Consider the following 23,858-nt stretch of genomic DNA (forward strand, 5'->3'; position numbering starts at 1 on the left):
CTTGTGATCATTTATTATCCAAAGTTCCTTAGCATGCCGGAACCCCTGGATTAGGAAAGGTTAACTCCTCACCTCCTGAGCCCTTCCTAGAATCACTTCAACAGCTAAGGTAGCCTCTGGTGGTGTCACACAGGGTCCACCCTCTGTCTTAACAGCATTCTGACCTACTCTGCCATCTTCCCAGAATCCTTCTGGTCTTTCTGTTTCAGGAAAGAGTCTGCGCTTGAGTTAGCACCTGATTAGCCACTTTGCATGGTGGGTAGGTGGATGAGTAGATATATAGATGGATGGATAGGTGGATGGTGGAGGATGTGTAGATGGATAGGTGGATGGATGGATGGATGGATGGATAGGTGAATTGGGTGGGTGAGTAGTACATAAACGGATGTATGAAAGAAGGGACAGACGGATAAGCATTTATTAAGCACTGGGGATACAAGTAGAAGAGTTAGATGGTCCCTCTTCTTTTATTCTCATGGAGGACACAACACGCATGGGAGGTCTCAGTTGCAAGTCTAATGCCGCACATTCGGGGATGGGGGAGAGAAAGGAGTGCTTTTCTCTACTGTGGAAACATAATGTAAATGATCTCCCTAGTGGTTCCCAGCTGGGCGAAGGGAGGCAGGGCAGGGCGGGGCATCTGGCTCAGGGAGTGGCAGCCAGGAGACTAAGACAACAGCTCACCCTGCACTGAGCTGTGACTCCCTGGGAATTAATCATTTGGAAACTATGTCCTAAGCAAGTACAGAGGCTTAAGGAAAACTGCTTCCAAACATGTGACCCTTTTTCTAAGCCTGCCATTGTCCCAGAAGGTACCTCCGGCTCAGCAGGGCTTTGAAGTTTAAGAACAAGATCTGCCTTCTGAGGTTAACGTGGCCCTGCCCTTCCCTAAAAACAGCCACACCTCCCAAAACAGGAATGAGCCTCAGTTTCCTCCTCTGTAAGCTAAAGATAATGAGGCTTAAATCGCATCCCCCTGGGGATGGTTATAAAGATATGAGATAAAGGCTTTGCAAACCTTCAAGAGTGACCCAACCGCTATTGCTGGCCTTTATTCTGGAGTTGTAACAAAGGAGGGGGCCAGAGCTCAACATGGCCAACTCACTCTGCGAGGCTGCAGCCAAAAGAACTCCCTGGGCCTTCCACCCAGAGGGTGAACAGAATAGACACGTCAGGGTGCTGCAGTATTAATAAGGGTTGTTGATGAGTTCTAAAAAGTTCTAGAGGACTTTAATGAGGGTGTTGGGTGCTAATGGACTTTAATGAGGTTGTTGGGTTCCAGAAGATTTTAATGAAGATGTTGATGGGTTCTAGAAGAATTCTAGAGAATAACCAATATGACCAATGTCTAGAAATCATGCCGTGTGGTTTGTTAAGTAGTTTTTCAGTCATGTCTTACTCTTCATGATCCCATTTGGGGTCTTCTTGGCAAAGGTACTAGAGTGGTCAGCCATTTTTTTCTTAAGCTCACTTTACAAATGAGGAAACGGAGGCAAACAGTGAAATGACCTGCCCGTGGTCACTAGTAAGTGTCTCAGGCCAGATTTGGACTCGGGTCTTCCTGATATCTAGCACTCTAGCCATTGAACCATCTAGCTGCCCTTGTTGTCTAAAGAGACCTGATCAAAAGACCAATTAGCTTGGAAAAGAGAAGATTTAGGAGAGATTTTACCCCTTTTCAAATATCAGGTGGAAGTAGGCATTAGATTTGGACCAACAGCTGGCAGATCAGCAGCTTTGGGATTCGATATGAGGAAGGTCTAGACCTGATTCTTCCTTACCTTCCCCAGTTATCCCACCTCCTGGTCACTAGCAGTCATTAGATGGAGGCTGGATGGCTACACTTAGGGGACCAGGTTCAGAGAGGCCCAGATTTCTATCTGAAGGGAGCCTCAAGGATGGAATGGAGGCCAAGGGAATCTAACCATTCAAGGTCACTTTAGGTAGTAAGATATCAGGAGATTTGAACCCAGATCCTCTGGTTCCACTATGAGTATTCTTCTTATAGTCTCTGATCTTCAAGAGAGTGACACTCATGGGCCCGGGCAGTTATGAAAGCCAGAGATGTAGGAACTGTTGACGTCTCCATATTCTAGCCAACCAGTGACCAGTATGCAGGGCTTGACATCTGTGAGCCCAGTCGGTTCATCATCATCATCATCATCATTTCCCTGTTGCTCAATTTACAAATCCCTTTCCCCAGAGCAGCCCTGGAAAGTTGGAAAATGGCGGCATTGAGCCCCAGGAAGATGGAGTAGCTTGTGCTCCCGTGATCTGTGGGGGACTGAGAGCTCAGTCTTTTGTCTCCCCATTCGGGCTCTGTGGCCTGTTTCTGGAGGGACTCCAAGTAAGGGCGTTTGTGGATGCTGCTTCTGCCCTCAGCTCTGTGGCTCCAACCTGCACTGGCCAGAAGGAATCAGAGGTCAGTGAGCTCTGGGCCACCATTTGGAGGTTCTCTCCCCAATGGCTCCTTGCTGTAGTCCTGGGGGGAGGAGGAGCCCAAAAGCTCCTCCTTAGAATGACCCTACCAGTGTGTCATCCCAAAGGATTATATATCCGGATTCACCGAGTCCCACCTGTGTTTCTGACTCATTCTGTCTGCTCAGAGCATATCCCAGAATTGGCCCTGGTGTTGGTCAGCAGAATTTGGTTTCTTAATCACCACCAAATTAGCTTCTATTGAACAACTTTATGTTAGGAATTCATAACCTGGAGTATGTGAGCGTGTTGGGTTGATTGTTTTTCATATATATTTTTTTTGTATTATTGACATTATTTGATATTTTATATTTCAAGATGATGGCTGTTTTTGTAATCCCATCCATGCGTTTCTTTATATGTCATAGGGATAAGTAGAAGCATTCCCAACAAGGTTGCCCATTATCTCTTCAATATTGTATTAGAAATTGTAGCAGTAAGAGAAGAAATACAAATTGAAAAAAATTAGAGTAGGTTATAAGGAAATAAAACTATCACTCATTCCAAGTAATATGATGGCATATTTTTTCCTCATTTATATTTTTTTCATTTTTATTTTCCTCAGTTACATGTAAAGATATTTTTTTCTGGGGTCATCCATGTACATCCTTTTTTTTGCATATTTTCTTATGAATCATGTTGGTAGGGGGCAGCTAGGTGGCGCAGTGGATAGAGCACCAGCCTTGAATTCAGGAGGACCCAAGTTCAAATCTGGGTCTCAGACACTTAAGACTTCCTAGCTGTGTGACCCTGGGCAAGTCACTTAACCCCAGACTAAAAAAAACAAACAAACAAACAAACAAATGAATCATGTTGGTAGAGAAAAATCAGAACAAAAGAGAAGAACAGAAGAAGAAGGAAAAAAAGTGAACCTAGCATGTGTTGATTTATATTCAGTCTCCACAGTTCTCACTCTGAATACAGATGCCATTTTCCATCCAAAGTCTATTGAGATTGCCTTGGCTCACTGAACCACTGAGAAGAACCAAAACTTTCATAGTCGATCATTGCACAATCTCGCTGTTGATGTGTACTGTGTTTCTGGATTCTGCTTGTTTCCCTCAGGATCAGTTCATGTAAATCTTTCCAGACCTTTCTAAAACGAGCTTGTTCATCATTTTTCACAGAACAGCAATGTTCCATGACTTTCGTATACCATAACTCATTCAGCCATTCACCAATCGATGGGCATCTACTCATTGTCCAGTTCTTTACCACTACAAAGAGGGCTGCCACAAACATTTTTGTACACGTGGATCCTTTTCCCTCCTTTATGATCTCTCTGGGATACAGACCCAATAGCGACTCTACTAGATCAAAGGGTGTGCTCAGTTTTATAGCCCTTTCTGCATCATTTCAAATTCTTCTCCAGAATGGTTGGATCGTCATGATGGTATATTTAGAGAATCTTAGAGAATCAACTAAAAAAATTGCTAGAAACAATCAACAACTTCAATGAAGCTGCAGGCTATAAAATAAACCCATGCAAATCATCGACATTTCTCTATGTTACCAACAAAATCTAGCAGCAAGAGATAGAAAGAGAAATCCCATTGAAAATAACTGTAGATAAAAACATACTTTCTGAGGAGTCCAGAGGTTTCAGCAGACTGACATGTAAGGACATGCAAAAAAATTGAAGACTGTCTCCGTTAAGTGTATATTATTTTCCCTTCCCCTTGGAGTTTAACTGAAGGATTGAGGGGTTGATGGTAACTAGAGACAAGAGTCTCCTCCTTCTTTATAGCACCCCAGAATAATGGCCAACAATAATACCCTTTAGGTCACTTCTGACCTTGGTCTTATGAGGCTAGGAAGGATTTGAGCCTCATTATCTTTATTTTACAGAAGGGGAAATAGAGGCTCAGTTCTTTCTGATTTTCTGAGTCTTGACTATTTAGATGGAAGAGCTGGGCCACATTGACCTCCGATGGCAGATCTTAAACTTCAGAGAGCTTCCAGGCCTTCTGGACTTTCTGGGATTTAGTAGAAATTAGAGCTCAGGAGAGGCTTGTTCTCTCTGGTGATAGTTTGTTTCCTCCTGCTCCCCGTTAGTGTTTCATGTGTTAATAAAATGGGACCATCTCTGAGATATGGACCTAGAGCTCTCCTTTGTTCTCTCTGGTGATAGTTTGTTTCCTCCTGCTCCCCGTTAGTGTTTCATGTGTTAATAAAATGGGACCATCTCTGAGATATGGACCTAGAGCTCTCCTTAACCAGGCTGGGCGGTCCAGTCCATCAAATCAGCAGGCACTGATTAAGTGCCTACTGTATGCCAAGCACTCTGCTAAGCACTGTGGCTTCAAAGAAAGGCAGAACTCACCACCACTGCCTCCAGAGAGCTCACCAAAAATCACAAGACCCATTTCACAGACAAGGAAACTGAGGCTCCAAGGGGAGGCTGCCCAAATGTGCCAGAATACTTAGAGAGTAAATACCGGGGGCCTTGGAAGGCCCACCCTGGGTTAGTCATCCTCTGAGGACCATGTGAAAATGGAATTCTGGTCATCTGACCACTGGATTTGTTTCCCTGTTTCTAAAAATAGCCTTTTTAAACGCCAGTTGAGGCTTTTGAGATGTTGAGATGCTGAGAGCGAGATTGTAGAGGCCATCTGACCCCTGCTAAGAGACGTATGAGGGTCACGAGATAGTTAGTCTGTGAACCCAGTTTCCTCCTGAAGCGGCACAGCAGAGAGTGCTGGCCTTGGGGCCGCCAGCATTGGCTTCCACAAGCCTTCAGGGATTGTTGAAACAGGAGGTAGTGATGTCATCTGGGTCAAACAGGTTCTGTTTGGAGAGGGACCTGGGACCTGGGGAAAGAGTCCCAGGGGGAGTGATCGATCTGTCTCTGGGCCTGGCTGGGTCATGAGTTTATGGCCTGCCCTTTCCCTGGCTTTAATGTCTCACCATTAAAACTGGTAAATAAAGGTGTCATAAACACGTTGGCTGGTTTTGCCAAAGTGCAAATCTTTGTTTTGTTTTTTAGTTTATTTATTTTTTAGCGAGGCAATTGGGGTTAACTTGCCCAAAGTCACACAGCTAGAAAGTGTTAGGAGTCTGAGGTCGGATTTGAACCTGCTGCTCCTGACTCCAGAACCGTGCTCTGTCTACAGCCATCTAGCTGTTCCCTTTAATCTATCTTGTAAGGAAGATTCCAGAGTGAGGTTTTTCTAGAAGGGAGGGTGATATAAGAACAAAAGTTATAGAATGAATATGCTTGAGATAATCTTGAAGACAGAAGGAAACCTCCAAAGAGATAATACCCCCAGGAAGACCTTCATTGTAGTTCTTAATTCCTAATTAATGAGTTTCAAGTTCATTCATTGGTTGACAATTGCCCAGAATCCTTCAGGAATTTAAAATGAGGCTCCCAGATTGGGACCATCTCCCTTTTCCATTGGCTACCCTTGCAGCCATTCCTCAACTGGACATGGTGACGTCTCACCAATCACCAGGACCGATAGGCCCTTCCCAATGACCTTGTAGGAGCCACAGGATCAAGCTAGCAGGATCCCGGACAGAAATGTGTGGCTCTCTCTGGCACTGACACTGAGATAGTAGTCTCAGATCTGAAGTGTCTGGAGTCTGCCCGGTTCAGAGAAAACATAATTAGGCCAGGGATCTGGCTGAGTTTCCAAGGTCTTTGCTTTCTGTCTTTATTTCAGTATGAGCGACAGTCTGGAATTAGTCATAACAATTGACATTTATTTCATAGTCCAAAGCTCGCAAAGCCACAACCCTGAGAGCCAATTAATAAAATATGATTACCCCCATTTTACAGATGAGGAAGGTCATTGAATTGCCCAGGGTCACATGACTAGCAAGTGTCCAGGTGGAACATTCCAGGATCAGAGCAGTGTGCTAAACAAGACAGTGTTTCCTTTATCCTGGGAATTATTATTGTCACTTTTACAAACTAATTACTAATTAACAATAGCTAACATAGAGCCCTTTAAGGTTGACAGTGTGTTTTAGGTATGTATTAGGTTTCATTTGATCCTCCCAACCTGAGAAGTAGGACCTATTATTACCCCATTTTACAGGTGAGAAAACTAAGCCAGCCGGTAAGTGGAGGGCACATGTCGGCACAGTCTGCCACCTCGAGACTTGGAGCTCAGCTGTTTCTTGCCCTCTCTGTTGCCTTGTTTTCTCTGTAGGCTTCTCCCCCAAATACAGACCAGGCAGCTGGGACAATATTTGGGGTGCCAGGCCGAGTAAATCCAAGCGGATTTGCTCGGAGCCCCTGCCCTGCCCTAATACTCTGTGATCCACTTGGGCCACCTGCTGGCTATGGGGGCAGGAGATGCTGCCTGGGAATTGAGCAGGAGTCAGCAGATGCTGGAGCGGATGCCCGGGTCCCTCCCTCGGGGTGAGCCTGCCCGCTGCTCGCTGCCTCCTTCCGGCCCTGCCCGCCCCCCTCCATGGGCCTCTTTCCTTTTTTTCTCTTGCTCTTCTGTGGATTAGTTCTCCTCACCTCCCTCTTCCTGCCCCATTTTCCCGTCTCCTCTTTCCCTTTCTTCAGTCCCGGCCTCTCATGGATGCCCTAGCCCTCCTCCACCCCGTCCCACCCCACACACACATTGTTCTTACAAAACCACAGAATCCAGAGCCGGCGGGTACCCATTTCCCCAAAACGTACCCCTACTTTCCCCCTAAACGTCCCCTACTCTGCTGCCCACCATTTTCAGCGGAGACCTATAAAGCCTTCACATATAGACAGGGAGCCACACGTGGTTTCAGAGGCCATTGAAGAGAATATCATCATGTCACAGATGAAGAAATTCAGACCGAGGAAGGTCAGGTTCCCCAAATTTACTAAGTATCTGAAGGGGATCGGAACTCTCCCCCAAACTCAGAAGAAGCTACTTAACTTGCCCCCCTGTCATTTTATACACCAGGAAGCCAAAGTCAGATAAACGAAAGCCCAAGGCTTCCCAAGAAGTAAGCGACTGAGCCCGGTGCGCTCTGACCCCAAATGTGGCGTTCTTTCTGCCTCCCCACGCCAAGAGAGACTCCTGTTCTGAGGACAGCAGACCGACCGGAGGGCCCCGGGCTGGGCTCAGCCTCTCCCATGGGCCCATGAATGTTTATCACTAATGATGATAATTATGTATAAATAAATCCATGCAGCCTCCTGGGGGTAATGTCTCTCCAAAACAACCAGAGAGACTTCAGAAACCTTGCTTTTATTTCTCCTACAAGAAGAGAAAAGGCCAACGCAGACGTACTTTGCAGGTCTCCCCGTTTGTGCAGTGTCGTTACTGTCTGTGATGGCATTGAAGATATGTGTCTCCCTCTGTACGTGTGATCTGGTGCACTGGGTGGGGAAGGGGGAGAAGGGCCGGGGCCCAGGCTCCCCAAGGCCCCTTTTCTACAGAAAAAAACACCTCTTTTGGGAGGGGTGTTTGTTAAGTCTGGAATAAATATGGTTTAAAGGCTCCTTTTCAAGGTAACCTGATAATATTTGGCTGATTATAGGGCTGTGTAAGTGCAGTCCCAAGACTTTACCTTGGCACTCAAAGAAAAGAAGGGAAGTGGGGGCAGCTCCACCTAGCAGTGGACAGAGCACCAGCCCTGAAGTCAGGAGGACCAGAGTTCAAATCCGGCCTCAGACACTTAACACGTCCTGGCTGGGTGACCCTGGGCAAGTCACTTAACCCCAATTGCTTCAGCAAAAAAAAAAAAAAAGGAAGGGAAGTGGAACCAAAGAAGATGATTCCTCAGGTCCCTTCTACCTTTAGAGGACTGTGGGACTGAGGCACGTGGGTGTTTTCCAGCCTCCTAGAGCCTTCCTAGAATCATATAACTATATAACCAACATATCAATATAATGAAGGATCATGGCCCTTGGCAGGTGACCTTTGGATTTTGAATGGGAGGAAGATCCATGAGCAAAGGGTGTCTCCCCTTCCCCCCCCCCCCCCCCCGTGCCTGTGTATTTCTCATCTCTGTAGCCTGAGAGCTTAGACTCTAATCTGGAAATGAGAAATGTTATATGTCTGTTGTCCATCAGGTCTCATGGGACAGTGCAGTAGGTAGAGCACCAGGCCTGGAGGCGAAAACGTTCAGCTTCCTGAGTTCAACTCTGGCCTCCGACACTTAGCAGCGGGGTGACTCTGGGCAAGTCCCTTAACCCCATTTGCCTCAGTTTCCTCAGCAGTCAAATGAGCTTGAGAAGGAAATGGCCCAATCGCTGCAGTATCGGAGTGAGCGAACAAGGGAATGAATGAATGAGTGAGGGAATGACTCCATGTTAAGTGCTCACTGAGTACCGGGCACTGTGCTGTCAGCCAAAGTTAGATGGGCCCAACCCACAAGAAGCTTTCATTCTGATGGGGGAAAGTACACGGTGGGCTTAGAGAGTTATTAATCCATAAGGTCATTAACCGATCGGCACGTCCTATCCAGAAACACTGTCAGTGTTAACTTGATTCTGTCCCCAAAGATAAAGAGGTGGGGACAGAATGTAGGGACAGAGCAGAGCTCAAGTGGCAGGATGACAAGATGTGAATTACGGGTGAGTAGAGCTAGAGCGAGAGGTGAGTTTGTATTTAGACAGCCACACTCCAGGGTCGGAGTTCAGGTGGCAGGTCAGTTCCAGAGAGCTTGGATTTCTCCAAGGAGAGGGTCGTGTACAGTGGCCCCCGAGCACCCCTCCCGCCCCAGGTTCTGTGCTCCCCCGCCTTCCCCTCCCCACCCACTAGCAGACGATTCCTTCCTTAACTTTGGGGACAGATGGGAGAAGGGGGCAAGAGCTTTTCCTGTCTGCCCTACGTGGTGTTTTGGCTGGATTGGTGCTTTCCAGACTTGTACGGCATCTCGGTTACACCCTGGAAGCCTGGGGTTCGGGGCTTTGGGAGGCAGACAGACCCCGTAGATGGAATCCTGGGCGTGGGAACAGGAGGACCCCCTCATTTGACAGATAAATGGAGGCACCTGGAGGAGACTTGCCCAGCCCTGCATAGCCGGGAGGGCCAAGCCAGGCGCCCTCCCTGACTGCTGGCGGTTTTCCATCTTGTGCCCCCTTTCATGGGTGTCTCAGAGCCATGCTTTACGGAGTGCTTTGCGGGCAGGAGACTGCAGATCCCTGGCCGGTAGCCAGGCCCGAGCTCCCAGGAGAGCCCCGGCTGCCCCCGGGGAGTCGTGCTCTTGCCCACCTGTCTCCTCTTCCCTCCAACACAAGCTTGGCTGTAGAGCAAATCCGAGGTTAGGCTGGCACCTCTCTGTCTCAGACACCTGGCCAGCTTCCAGAGCCATCTTTCTTTGATACTGGAGAGAACAGGGTGGGAGCGAGGTCATGCTTATTATAGAGCAGACAGGGACAGCCCGCCCACGGCCCGAGCGCCGCCGCCAAGTGTCCCCAAACACACACCCACGCGGAGAGGATCGCGGGCCTCGAGCCAGCGGTCTGTGGGTCTCAGCCGCGGCAGAGCTCCTTCCCCATTTGGGGCCTCACCCCCGGCAAGCAGTGTGGTCGAGGCTCCAGACCGTTCTCAAAGTCCTGGCCCCGGCCGTTCTTCAGAACCCGCCTCCCCCCCCACCCCCCGGAGGGCCGGGGCTGTGTTCCTAGGGGAGATGCTGCCGGGTGCTGGGTGTCTGTGAGATGTTTGGCTTCCCTGGAGAGATGCCCAGTGGGAGGATCCGAGGGGAGGAACCACGTTCGTCCCCTCCCTCCTAACTCCACGTCTGTTCTCAGAGTGGGGAGCGTAATTACCGGTGCCTCCTTCACCCCTGAGCACGTCATCACCCCTATCTTTGGCAGCCCCCACATTTTACAGAGGAGGAAGGAAAGCGCGGTGGTACACAGCTGGCAGGAGTGGAATGGAGACCCTCCCACTGCCGACTCCTTTGTATTTTCCACCACCACGGGCTGCCTAGGGCTGATTCCTGCCCCCCCCCCCCATTGGGCAAGTCTGGCTCGTGTGGTTCAGTCCCCTTAAATCTCCAGGTGACAGTTCTGAGGCTCAGCAAGGTCCTGTGAGCTCTCAGTCACCCAGACCGGTGGGAGCCGTGCGCTTGGCACCGCCTCCGGAGATTCTGCCAGAGAGCTGTTGTTTGTGGGGTTTCTCGGGGCCTGCCTCACAAAACCCATGGGAATGGGGCCGCCGAACCGCAGGGCCTGGGGAGTCCCTCGCATGTCGGCCTGCAGGGACTTGCGGTATAGCTTTGCCGGCCTTCTGCTTACGGCCCAGAAAGAGGCCTGCTGCAGAGGCCGGCCTTCGGAGGAGGCCAGGAGGCAGAGACGGAGGAGGAGGGACACACGGCCCGGGGGATGGGACCAGGGCCACGGGCAGGGAGGCTGCCTGTCAGTCCTCCCGCAGAAGGAGGCACGGCCGTCCGGATTTTAGTGACACCGTCATGGCGGCAGTGCGAGGGTGAGTTAGAGAAGAGAGCGCCTGGCCGGGAAAGGCGGTGATGGTGGCGGTAGTGATGGTAACAGTGGTAGCGGTAGCGCGTGTAGCAGTAATGGCACCAGTGGCCGTCGTGGCAGTGGTCACAGACGAGTCATGAGAGCCTCCTGTGCACCAAACACTACTGACGGCTCTACACAGACTTTTATTTGGTCCTCACACCCTTGGGCGGCAGATGCGCTTATTATCCCCATTTTATAGATGAGGGACCTGAGGCAGACTGGGTGGGCGAGGCCAGATCTGAGCTCGGGTCTTCCTGACTCCGGCGCAGCCCCTCATGCGCTGCAGCGCCCCCGTCTGCCTGGGCGTGCTTAGGCAGCTGCTACAGTGAGAGAAGTGACAAAGGCCTGAGTGAGTGTGGAGCAGGGAGAGCCAAAGTCAGTGACGCTTGGCAACTGAATGGGTAACATGGAACTGTGGGAGGCCCCCTCTGCCCCCATTTTACGGAAGAAGAAACTGAGGCAGAAGTATGGAGCTGAGCCTGGATTTGAACCTGGGTCTCCTACCCCAAATCTAGTACTTTCTCCACGCAGCCCCGCCAGCGTGTGGGATGGAGAGCAGAGCAGGGAGAGGGAGGCGTTCTCCCCGCACGGGCTGCACCTTCCCAGGAAAGCCGAAGTTTGTGAGGGCAGGGGCCCGCTTGGCTGGGTGGTTTGTCTTTGTCTCTTGGTTGACTGGTAGTACGTATACCCCCGGTGTAGGGGCTGCATTGTCTCCCTGGCCCGAAACCCACTACATTTATTAACTACCTACTGTATGCCAGCCACTGTCCCTGCCCACAGGGCAGCACGCTGCAAGAGGGAAGACGCCATGCAAAGAACCTTGCACAGAAAAGTCGTAGGTGCTGTGTAGGAAAGGGAATGCTGCCGTTCCATAAGGAATAATGAGCAGGGGATGTCAGAAAAACCTGCAAAGACTTAGATGAGCTGATACAAACGAAGGGAGCAGAACCAGGGGAACATCGGACACGGTCGGAGCCGTTGTTTGGTGACAACTCGCCTACGCTGAGCTCTCCTCAGCCACAGGCGCCCTGGGGCGGCTCCGAAAGGTCCCCGGCGGAAAATGCCCCCCATCCAGAGAAAGAACCTGGCGTCGCAGTGCCGATGGGAGCAGAGTGCTTTCGCTTTGGTTGCTTTTTGTTTTTCCTTTCTCGAGGCTTTTCCCTTTTATTCTGATTCCTCTTTCATAACGTGAAATGTGGAAATATGTTTAACGTGATTGTGTGTCTACCATCTACATCAGTTGCTTCCCGGCCGGGGAGGAGGGAGAAAAACTTGGAACTCGAAATCTCACAAAGATAAATATTGAAAACTCTTTTTACATGTAATTGGGAAAATAAGATACTAGTAAGTAAAAAAGAGAGAGAGAAAGACACATACGTGGTAAATAGGCGGCAAAGGGGAGGGCCGAAAAAGCTTCTTGCTGAAGGTGGGATTTTAGCCGAGACCTGGAGCATTCTGGGCCAGAGGCGGGGAGGAGGAGGACACAGACAGTGCAAAGGCCTGGGGAAGTAGAGGACCAGCAAGGTAGCCAGAGTTATGTAAAGGCTTATGTAAAGAGTGAGCAGGAGAGCAAGTGGAGAAGGACTTTGGCCCCAAACTCGGGGTAAAAGGGAAGCGCTTTTTGAACCCAATGAAGGCAGACTTGAGTGCTCCCTTAATTGTTTATTTCCCTAAGTGGTGTGCGTTGCTCTGAGCTGTGGTCTGCTCTGCAGGTAGAACAGTCAAGGTGTCGACTTCTTAGGCAACTTTGAAATCAGAGAGAACTGGGTGCCCATCTTCCGCCGCCTCTTCTGTTGTGAGCAAGACCCCCCGCCCCTGGCTTCTACCTGGTTCCTTCTCACAGGGTTCACCCCCAAGAGGACAGGGCTTTCTGTCACCTCCAGCCTCCCCCCGGTTCTGAGACCCTGAATCTTTTCTGAGGGTCATCCCCACTCCCTCCCCAGGTGTTGTGTCCCGGGCCCCCAGATGTCCATAAGTGGATTAAGTACCCAAGCTCCCTGATACCTCGATTGTTTCGGTTTTTTTCTTGGTATTCCTGTAGCCTGATACACTGTAGGGACGCATGATAAATGTGGGTTTATTGATTGCTTGAGAAAGAGTAGATTGAGACTTAGAGGAATAAAGGAGGGATGGAGGTGAAGATGGAGGTGAGAATGAGGTGAGGATGGAGGCGAGGATGAGGTGAGGGTGGAGGCGAGGATGAAGTGAAGATGGAGGTGAGAATGAGGTGAGGGTGGAGGCGAGGATGAGGTGAGGATGGAGGTGAGAATGAGGTGAAGACGGAGGTGAAGAGGGAGGTGAGAATGAGGTGAGAGTGGAGGTGAGAATGAGGTGAAGACGGAGGTGAGAATGAGGTGAGGATGGAGGTGAGGATGAGGTGAAGATGGAGGTGAGAATGAGGTGAGGGTGGAGGCGAGGATGAGGTGAGGATGAAGTGAAGATGGAGGTGAGAATGAGGTGAAGATGGAGGTGAGAATGAGGTGAGGGTGGAGGCGAGGATGAGGTGAGGATGGAGGTGAGAATGAGGTGAGGGTGGAGGCGAGGATGAGGTGAGGATGGAGGTGAGGATGAGGTGAAGATGGAGGTGAGAATGAGGTGAGGGTGGAGGCGAGGATGAGGTGAGGATGGAGGTGAGAATGAGGTGAAGGTGGAGGCGAGGATGAGGTGAGGATGGAGGTGAAGATGAGGTGAGAATGAGGTGAAGAGGGAGGTGAGGATGGAGGTGAGAATGAGGTGAAGATGGAGGTGAAGACGGAGGTGAGAATGAGGTGAGAGTGGAGGTGAGAATGAGGTGAAGACGGAGGTGAGAATGAGGTGAGGATGGAGGTGAGGATGAGGTGAAGATGGAGGTGAGAATGAGGTGAGGGTGGAGGCGAGGATGAGGTGAGGATGGAGGTGAAGATGAGGTGAGAATGAGGTGAAGAGGGAGGTGAGGATGGAGGTGAGAATGAGGTGAAGAGGGAGGTGAGGATGGAGGTGAGGGTGGAGGCGAGGATGAGGTGAGGATGGAGGTGAAGATGAGGTGAGAATGAGGTGAAGAGGGAGGTGAGGATGGAGGTGAAGAGGGAGGTGAGGATGGAGGTGAGAATGAGGTGAAGAGGGAGGTGAGGATGGAGGTGAGGGTGGAGGCGAGGATGAGGTGAGGATGGAGGTGAAGATGAGGTGAGAATGAGGTGAAGAGGGAGGTGAGGATGGAGGTGAAGAGGGAGGTGAGAATGAGGTGAGGGTGGAGGCGAGGATGAGGTGAGGATGGAGGTGAAGATGAGGTGAGAATGAGGTGAAGAGGGAGATGAGGATGGAGGTGAGAATGAGGTGAAGATGGAGGTGAAGACGGAGGTGAGAGTGGAGGTGAGAATGAGGTGAAGACGGAGGTGAGAATGAGGTGAGGATGGAGGTGAGAATGAGGTGAAGATGGAGGTGAGAATGAGGTGAGGATGGAGGCGAGGATGAGGTGAGGGTAGAGGTGAGGATGAGGTGAGGATGGAGGTGAGAATGAGGTGAGGGTGGAGGCGAGGATGAGGTGAGGATGGAGGTGAGGATGAAGTGAAGATGGAGGTGAGGATGAGGTGAGAATGAGGTGAAGATGGAGGTGAGAATGAGGTGAGGGTGGAGGTGAGAATGAAGTGAAGATGGAGGTGAAGACGGAGGTGAGAATGAGGTGAGGATGGAGGTGAGAATGAGGTGAGGATGGAGGTGAGAATGAGGTGAGGGTGGAGGCGAGGATGAGGTGAGGATGGAGGTGAGGATGAAGTGAAGATGGAGGTGAGAATGAGGTGAAGATGGAGGTGAGAATGAGGTGAGGGTGGAGGTGAGAATGAGGTGAAGACGGAGGTGAGAATGAGGTGAGGATGGAGGTGAGAATGAGGTGAAGACGGAGGTGAGGATGGAGGTGAGAATGAGGTGAAGACGGAGGTGAGAATGAGGTAAGAATGAGGTGAGGATGGAAGTGAGAATGAGGTGAGGATGGAGGTGAGGATAAGGTGAGGATGGGGGTAGGTTACAAGCACACAGTAACCCCACTATGTACTTGGTCACATTCTCAGTCATCAAGTCCCAAAATGGGCCCTTTTGACTCCCGGTCTCTTTCCCCCAGAGCGAGCCACTGATGGATCCCTACAGAGCGAGGACTGGTCCCTCAACATGGAGATCTGTGACATCATCAACGAGACAGAGGAGGGGTAAGGGGCCTGGCGGGGCCGTTGGAGGAGAGCTGCGCACTCGTGTGGGGGAGCGGAGGCCAAGAGCACCGCACTGGGGCAGCGGGCGTAGGCAGCCGTGCCCCCCAAGCTACCAAGCCAAGGCCTGCCACAACCTGGCTCCCTGTGTGTGGCTGCTCTGGGAATGACTCCACACCTGGAATCACCACGGCCAAATTAGTCCTCAAAGCGGGGATCCCTTGCCTTCCATCCGCCCTCGGCGGGCCAGGCCCTCCTCACCACCAGCCTTCTCTCTTAGCTGCGTCCTCTCCCTTCCTCGGGGGCTGACCTTCCTCACTCCTCCATACTGCCCTCCCCAGCACCCTCCCGCCCAAGCTCCGACTCCCTCACCTGGGATTCCCCCCCCCCCCCCCCCCGTCCCCTCCAAAACAGCCTCCCCTTCCTTTGCTGACTTCTCGTCTGACTTGTCCAAAACCCAGCGAGAATGGAGGTGTCCACACGGAAAGGAAAGGTGCTTTCCTTGTGTGTGACACTGGGGACCTCCGTCTCCAGCCCAGGGTTTTAGCATTGGCTAAGCCTGGCCCGGGTGCTCTGGTCGGGGCTTCCCTCACTCTACTTCATCGGTGCTAGCCCTACTGTCCTAAACCTCCACTTACCCCCGCCCCCGGGAGAAACAAAGCCTTCCCTTGGAACAAGACAGTTGAGCGGGGCAGCTGGCTGATGGATGGAGCACCAGACTGGAGGACCTGAGTTCAATTCCAGCCTCAGACACTTGACACTTACTAGCCCATGTGACCTTGAGCTAAGCCCCTCGACCTCAATTGTCTCAACAAGAGAGAAAGAGAGAGAAAAACAGAGACAGAGACAGAGAGATGGGAGAGAGACAGAGACCGACAGAGAAGAAACAGAGAAAGAGAAAGAAAGGGACAGAGAGGGAGGGAGGGAGAGAGAGGAAAAAAAGAGAAAAGGGAGACACAGAGAGATAGTTGAGTCAAGCCAGTCCACTTCTGGCCATGTCTAACAAAGTCTGTCTCCCCTCATCCCTGCCATCAGCTCTTCCCTGCCCCAGCCTCCCCTGCACAAGCTCCCTTCCTGGCCAGGTGGGACAGCCACCTCCCCAGCGCTTTCCTGCCTAGAATAGCCTCCCTCGGTGTCCTTCTCTGCCTCAGTCTCCTTATCAGTAAAATGACGTGGTCGGACCCTCAAGACCCCCCTCTAGTCCACGTCTCGTTCCTGGGCGCTCAGGAGCCGCAGCCAGGCAGGAATCCACCACAAAATGTGCCCGTTTTTTCTGATTCCTCCCTTCTCAACTCTGAAAACCCAATTCAGGCGCCCCCTTCTTGAAGCCATTGGACCTCACTTAATTATTTGCTCTTCTCCGAAGCACCCGGGCGTCCATTTGCATTTTAGTTATCTGAGTGACCTCGACTTTGGGGTTCCTCGGCATTGAGTGCACAGTAGGTGTTTAAGAGAGAGACCGGGCCTGCTGGGTCCCCTTGTGCAGGTCAGGGGAGCAGCTGAGGCTGGAATGGCTCTTCCGAGGCAGGTGAGCCAGGTCCTAGATGGGAAACCAGAACCCTCAGCCGATGGCAGTAGGGACTGTCACCTGGGCCCCTGGCATTGGTGCTGAGCCACTCCAGGCCTGAAGGAAGTGGGGAGTAATCACCGACTCGCTCAACCTGCCAAGAACCCCCACAAGGTTCAGAGGTGGGGAAGGGGCATGAGGTACTAGATGGAGGGCCAGACCAGGAGTCAGGGAGACTTGAGTTCGAATCCTTCCCCTGACACTTCCCGCCTGTGAATCTCTGTCTTGCTCATCATAAAATGAGAGACTTGCCAACCTCTTCTAGCCAAAAACTCCCACCCTCTCTGGGGCTCAGGTTCCTCTTCTGTACAGTGAGCTTAGACTCAGTGGGCCCTCGAGTCCCTTCCACGGCCATATCTATGATCTGACTGATGCTCTTGGGCCGCGGTTCAGCCCTGACGGGCTCCCAGAGCACTCCCCGGGCTGCTTCCAGTTTCTCCTTTCTAACACTCCTCATAGAAAGAAGGCTCAGAGAGCTTGCTCTTCCCTCTGGCGTGGGTTCTCCCTCGGCCTCTCTGTGCTGCAGCCGTGCCCTCTTGTTTCCCACAGCCCCAAAGATGCCTTACGCGCCCTGAAGAAGAGGATTGTGGGCAATAAAAACTTCCACGAGGTGATGCTGGCGCTCACGGTGAGTGCCCCCCCTTCCCGCCAGCACCCTGGGCTCTTTCTGCATCCGCCTCTCCCCCGATCCTTCACACATCCATGCATGTGCGTGTTGTCTTGCCTCTGTGTCATGGAGGCAGGAGAGGGGAAGGGTCCAGAGACGGGCCCAGCTTGCTGAATGCCTGGGAGTCAGAAAAAGGGCGGGAAGAACCAGACCCTCGAGCCGTGGGCCCCTGGCCCTGCCGCTTCACCTGGGGAGCTCTAGAACCCCGAGACCCAGAAATCTCAGCCCATGTGGGAGAAGACTGACTTGAGGGAAACATGGGTTAGCCCCCTCCACACTGGCCACTTGGCCCGTCTGGGCAGTCATGACTGGTGGGGGAGAAGCGCCCTTTCCAGCCCGTGGTCCCTTGGCCAGAGGGTAGGGGGGGATTTTCTTCCACCAAGTCTTGTATCCAGAGAAGGGGACAAGGTTTGAGGGGGCATTGTGGGCAACGAAGTGGGGGAAGGAAAGTGGAGCAGGGGGAGGTGTTAGTAATGGCGTTGACGGAGGAGGTTTGCCTTAGTGGGGGGGAAAGGGCCGGGGCAGTTTGAGCTTTACCTTCTAGAGCTTTCTCTTCCTCTAGGGCTATTATTTCTCTCCACCTTGGGTCTATTCTGACAAAGACTTATATTTGAGGCCTTCAGGTAGCCCCAAGCAGAGAACCGGACTTTCTCTGACAAATGATCTCCGGTTTGAAAGGAGTAAGAGCCTCTTCACAGGCGCTTTCCTGCCCAGAATTCTCACCTCTCCTTCTCGGACCCTTTAGGTCCTGGAAACCTGCGTTAAAAACTGTGGCCACCGCTTCCACGTCCTGGTGGCCAGCCAGGACTTCGTGGAAGGGGTCCTGGTGAGGACCATCTTGCCAAAGAACAACCCCCCCACCACCGTCAGCGACAAGGTGCTGATGCTCATCCAGGTGAGCGCCGGGCAAAGGGCAGGGTCACGGGAGCTCCGGGGAAGAGCGGGGGTCCCCAGAGAAGGAGGCACATGGGCCTGGAACCCACATTCTCCTACTCCCTACCCCCCAGAGAAGAGAGAAAGCCAAAATCCCCAGCAATGCCATACCTGCAGGAAAAGCCAGTAGACTGGGATCTGAGTTCAAATCCTCCCTTGGACTCAGTTCCCTCTCCTATAAAATGAGTTGGGCCCAATGGCCTTTTTGGTCCGCTCCAGCGGTAGGGGTCTGCGCTCCTGATCCCAGCCCCAGCTGCGTGGCCCGAGTGGGAGGGCGTCTTTCCCAGCATGGCTTCGTGCTCGGCTTGGTCGCTTTCAGGGTCAAAGCTGTTGACCATTGGCCTACGGCCTCCCTGTCATCCTCGTTGCACCATTTCTCATTTTATCCTCACAATAATCCTCTCAAATGACCCTCACAACAATCCCTTTATTATCCCTGTAGTACAAATGGAGAAACTGAGGCCCGGGGCGGATAAATGACTTAGAGCCGAGCTGAGCCCGGGTCTCCCTGACCCCCACATCCCATGCTCCATTTATCCACTGCTCCACCCCACTGCCTGGGTGCATCAGGCTCTTGCTAGGTGCGAGGGGAGGGTACTGGTCCTGGTTAGCCATCAGCAGCTTGTTCTAGGCAAGATTCTCTGGGCCGAGATGTCGACGACTGTCCATACTTCCCCTTCCTTCCGTTTCTCCGTCCGCAAAATGGGAAGAATAAGGATTTCCCTAGCTCTTGAGAGGGTAGTTGTGATTGTAGGGTAGCATTTCCAGAGGGGAAAGCCCTCTCGGGCCAGAAAGCACCACACGGATAGAAAGAGATGATTCTGATAATTGGAGAGATAAACTAGTATGGAGCCGGTTCCGGAAACATCTGTGCGAGGTGCTGTGGCAGGTGCTAGAAAGGGTGGAGACAAAAAAATGAAAATGGACCGCCATCTTGTTTTCCAAATACGGCACTCCTCCCTTCCCTGCCTGGAGATTTAATAAAAAAGAAAACGGCAAAGACTTCAGCTAAAAGCTGACCCCCCCAGCCACGTGGAGTGGAGTTTGTGTGGCCCACCCACAGGCCCCCGGCCTCTGCAAAGAATCAGGGGAAGGGCCTTTGCGAGGAGTTCACAGTGGTGAGGAACGCAGCAGACAAGCAAAAGCAGCCTCCCCGAGAAGGGAGAGGGGAATGTGGAAGCTGTCAGGCCCGGGGAGTGGCCTCAAAGGAGGCCCTGGAGTCCAGATCTCAGAGGGCTCTGAAGGATATGAGAGGCCGAAGACCCGGTCTGATGAGTCTGGGGCCGTGGACTGAGCAGTAGAAGAGACCCTAGCAGCCCTCTCTGCAGCCCCCATCCTGTAGATAAGGAAACTGGGGGCCTCACGGGTTGCCTGGTTTGCTCCATGATGTAGCAGGAATGAGGATTGAACCCGGATCCCATTCTTCTCAATGTAGTGACCTTTCACTGGCTTCCAGAGCCCCTTCTGTGTCCTCCCAGAGAACCCCCGACTTTCCTTGTGTCCAAGGCATTTTCTAGCGATGAGGAGCCCAGCCATCAGGAACGAACGGGAAGGCCAGGGGGGAAAGGTCAGCGTCGTGACCGGCCGGGTCCGTCCCCTCTGTTCCTTCCGACAGTCCTGGGCAGACGCCTTCCGAAGCTCGCCCGACCTGACGGGAGTCGTGGCTGTCTATGAAGATCTCCGGAGGAAGGGCCTGGAGTTTCCCATGACGGACCTGGACATGCTGTCCCCCATCCACACGCCCCAGAGGGTAAGGAGGCTCACCACCCCTCACGCCCGGGTCAGGCCAGGGCAGGCCCATCTCCTTACCCCACGCGGACAAGCCGAGAGGCGAGAAGGCTGGGCAGAGAGCAGAGCTTGGCCGGCTCTAGCCAACTCTTGCTCCTTCCTCTCTGATCCGCTTTTTGTCCCTAGTCTGTGTACGGTTCCGAGCCCCCGCCAGGACAGAATTCGTCCGTTCCGCCGTCCACCCAGCGCACAAACTCCCAGCAGCAAGCCGCGCCCCTGCCGAACGTGCCGTCCGCCCCCGACGACATGCCTGTGACGCCAACGCCGGAGCAGGTAAAGAGCGGCCGGGCTCCGCCCCCGTGGGGAAGGAGGCCGTGAGCAAGGGTCCCCTCTGGCCACGGCGTAGGACAGGGTGGGAGAACCCAGGACGGCACTGGCCATTAAGGCCAACCTCCTGCTGACCCTCTATCCCTCAGTTTTCCCCAATGAAAGAGTTTAATAACAATTCCCTTGAGCCGTGTTCCAACCACATGTAGATCTCTGTCTAGGAGACAACTTGTATTTCTCTGGTACCAAAAGAGCCAACTTTTTAAAAATCCTGGAGCATAAATATCTGAAACTAGAGGCTGTGTTTCTTTTGGGGTGGAGTACCAGGCTGAGTCAGCGGCCTTAAGGTCAGTCCCCACCTCTGATCCGTGTTGGCTTTGGGACCCTAGTCAGGTCCCCGAACCTCTCTGGGCTCCCGGCAGAGAAGATGCTGATCCGTCCTAGTAGATGGACTTTCCTCTCCTGGGCGCTCCCCAATGAAATCTCAGATCCAGACCCACAAAGTCCAAGACATACTGTTAGTGCCTCAGCTAACTGGCTGTGGGCGAGTGAGGGCCGCCCAGAAGCCAAGGACAAGGCACCTGCCTTGCTGAGCCTCCCAGCCCTCATCCTTAGAGGATTGGAAGCCACGCCGGGCCTCTGCTTGGTGAGAGTTGGGGACGGGGCTTTGGGAAATAGGCCCAGCGGATACAGAGTACCTAAACTGGAGCCTGCCTCTGCCGCCTGTGTGACCCAGGGCAGCTGTGCGCACCCTTGTGTGGCCCAGGCTATCCCTAAGACTCTCGAGTGCCAAGCAGACGCCAGTCTGGCCTGGGTGAGAGAGCGCCCGGCCTCGTCCAGACAAGTCGATGGCCTGTTCCTAGAGGCACCAGGCTAGGCCACTTTTAAGTATAAGTTAGCAATAAACAAGTTTAAGCACTTACTATGTGCCCAGCACTGCGCTAAGTGCTGATGGCACAAATCTCGAGGAACCTACAGTCTAAAAGGGGAAGACAGCATCGTGGAAGGAGGTACCTGGCTGGGGGCATGAAGGAGAACCTGGAGAAGTCCCCAAACTGGCCGGAGCTCCCTCCCTCCAAGGAGGCCCCGGAGCCGACCCGATGCTGTATGAGGGGGCTCACGCTCTTCCTGCACTCCCCTAATGGCGATCCTTCCTTGGGGTGGCAAGCACGGGGGAGTTTCCAGAGAAGTCCAGAGCATGTGTCTGCACTACTCTTCCCTCTACTTCCCTGCCTCTCACACGTACACTCTGCTCCTACCCGACCCGCCAGGATTCCCCACTTTTGATAGACTAGGCAGGTGGCAGGCCCTTCTGTGCCTGAGAGCAGAAACCTGGCCCTGCCCATTCCCTTCCCCCACCCTACCTCCTACCGCCTCAGAAGGGAGGAGCCCGAGGGTCTCAGTGGCCTTGTTAGCAGCTATCTTAGGCCCGGGGGAAGATGCTGTAATTCTGCCATCAGCACACTTTGGCTACAGCCGTTCTGACCTTGCTTTCCCTCCTTTCCCAGCTGTGCCGTTGGCTTGGAAATGGTATGTTTGGAAAGGGCCACCCGGTCTGAGGGGCTAGAGATAGAGCTTGGGGGTGGGAGGGTGACGGGGGGAGACCATATCCCCACTGGGAATGGCTTGCATTCCTTTTGGAGCTGGGATGGGCCCTTGAGCTCTTGCGGAAAGGAGCTAGCCAAGCGTGGGGCTGGCGACGTACGGCCTCGGGGCTTTTTCGCCCCTGCTCGCCTTGCCCAGCCAGACCAAACATAAATAGAGCTGTCACACGTATGGAAGAGTTGCACATGTTTCACATACATTGGGTTACTTGCTGTCTAGGAGAGCGGGGAGTAGGGTTCCCCTCACCCCGGGCTGGGGGGGAGTGAGGAGGGAGAAAAATTTCGAACCCAAGGTTTTGCAAGGGCGAATGTTGAAAACGATCTTTGCATGTATTTGGAAAATAAAAAGCAATTATCTTAAAATAAATAAATACGTGTGTGTTTCAGATTGGGAAACTCCGCAGCGAGCTGGAGGTGGTGAATGGGAACGTGAAGGTGATGTCGGAGATGCTAACCGAGCTGGTCCCCGGGCAGGCCGAAGCCTCGGACCTGGAGCTGCTTCAGGTGAGACTCCCTGCTCCCCTTCCCCTCTCCCTTTTCTAGGTGCTTCTTCCCAGCTCATGAAAGCGCCCTAGGGGTGATGGCAGGGAGCCGGAAAGATTATCAGCTGACTCACGCTCAGTTGCCGGAGGAGACAGGTTGGCGTCCAGCCTGGAGAAGAGGGGGCAAGGATCAGTGCCCGGGACCCGGGCGAGGGCTCTTGCTATTCCTGCTCGCTTACTTCCTGGTGACGGACATCACCGCCATGCAGTGCAGACGAGGAAGTAGAAACGCTGGGGGGATGTCCCCTGACGCTATCCAGTGTTGGTTCGGTTTTTCATATTTAAAAAAAAAAATTACGATCACTTTTCCAAATCTCTCTCTTCTTCTACCGTTCCCTGGTGAGCCATTCCTCGTAACAGAATAATCGAGATGAGGAGAGGAAAGCTAAACTGTCTGCCATGCCAGCTGAGTCTTAGCATGTGCAGTGCTTCCGCCTGTAGCCCCCCACCTCTGCAAAAGAGAGAAAAGGGGCTTCTGAGGAGCAGATCATAGTAACAAGGATATTTACCCCCATTTTACAGATGAGGAAATTGAAACTCGACTTCCTCATGATAGCTAAAAAAAGGGCCAGAGCTTGAAGGGGAATGTTGGAGGGGGAGAATAGAGACAAGAGCTGTGGCTGGGGGCTTGCCTCTGGACCGAAAGAAAACTGAGCAGAGGCTGGTGAGAGGCCACGTGGCGCAGGACACCCTCCTAATGCCAAAACCCGGGGGAAAGTCTGATTTGTCAGGGCGACTGAGTCTTTAAAGGAAGATTTAAAGCCACGACGCCCGCTTCAGCCTTAGTGCTTACTAGCTCTTGGATGTCGGGCTTCCCATCTTAGGGATTCCCTTCCGGGATTATATCAAGTCGGGCTGATATTCTCCGAAAAGGAGCTTTGTGAGGGGCTCGACTCAGTTAATTAGGGGCTTCACAGACCCGTTTTGAGACAGGAGCAGCAGCCTGAGAAGGCGGGAGAGCTGGATTCTTAACCTGTGCAAGGTTCCAGCCCATCAGCCTTGTCCCTCCCCCATCACCCTCCCCTGCCCCCTGCTCTGCTGCTGAGCCAGGCTTTGGCCTGCAAAAGCGTGCAGGCTGGCCCCTCGCCCCAGCCCCCCCACCGGGAATCTTTGCTGTTGACCTGGTGGCTGATGGGTAGTTGGGTTTTATGGACCACCGCCCTAGGGAGCTGGCCTTGCAACCCCCACTCTGTGAAGCTGTGGCTGCCAGAGTCAAGGGAATTAAAGCTGGAAAGGCCCCAGGGATCATGGGTTCACATATAACTCAGTCAGTGACATTGACTTAGGCCTACTGTGTGCCAGGCCCACTGTGTGCTGAGCACTGGGAGTACACAGAAGGACAAAAAATTGCTTAATAATCCCATGGGACACACGAAGGAGAAGGTCCCAGCTGTGGAGGAGACAGGAGGGGCTCTAGAGAAGCA

The 23,858-nt window shown here is 52.6% G+C and overlaps 1 protein-coding gene across 2 annotated transcripts in view; it reads left to right on the plus strand.

The window, feature by feature from the left end:
- The window catches only part of TOM1 (target of myb1 membrane trafficking protein), a 47,753-nt gene that overhangs the window by 8,987 nt on the left and 14,908 nt on the right, over window positions 1-23,858 (plus strand). For both annotated transcript variants that reach the window (XM_074271525.1, XM_074271526.1), the window contains exons 2-7: window positions 14,985-15,069; window positions 17,183-17,261; window positions 18,046-18,195; window positions 19,849-19,983; window positions 20,148-20,294; window positions 22,280-22,396. In XM_074271525.1, the coding sequence (XP_074127626.1) occupies window positions 14,985-15,069; window positions 17,183-17,261; window positions 18,046-18,195; window positions 19,849-19,983; window positions 20,148-20,294; window positions 22,280-22,396 (713 nt within the window). The remainder of the gene's footprint in view (window positions 1-14,984; window positions 15,070-17,182; window positions 17,262-18,045; window positions 18,196-19,848; window positions 19,984-20,147; window positions 20,295-22,279; window positions 22,397-23,858) is intronic.

This window comes from Sminthopsis crassicaudata, chromosome 5, assembly GCF_048593235.1.
Source record: "Sminthopsis crassicaudata isolate SCR6 chromosome 5, ASM4859323v1, whole genome shotgun sequence".
Lineage (NCBI taxonomy): Eukaryota > Metazoa > Chordata > Mammalia > Dasyuromorphia > Dasyuridae > Sminthopsis > Sminthopsis crassicaudata.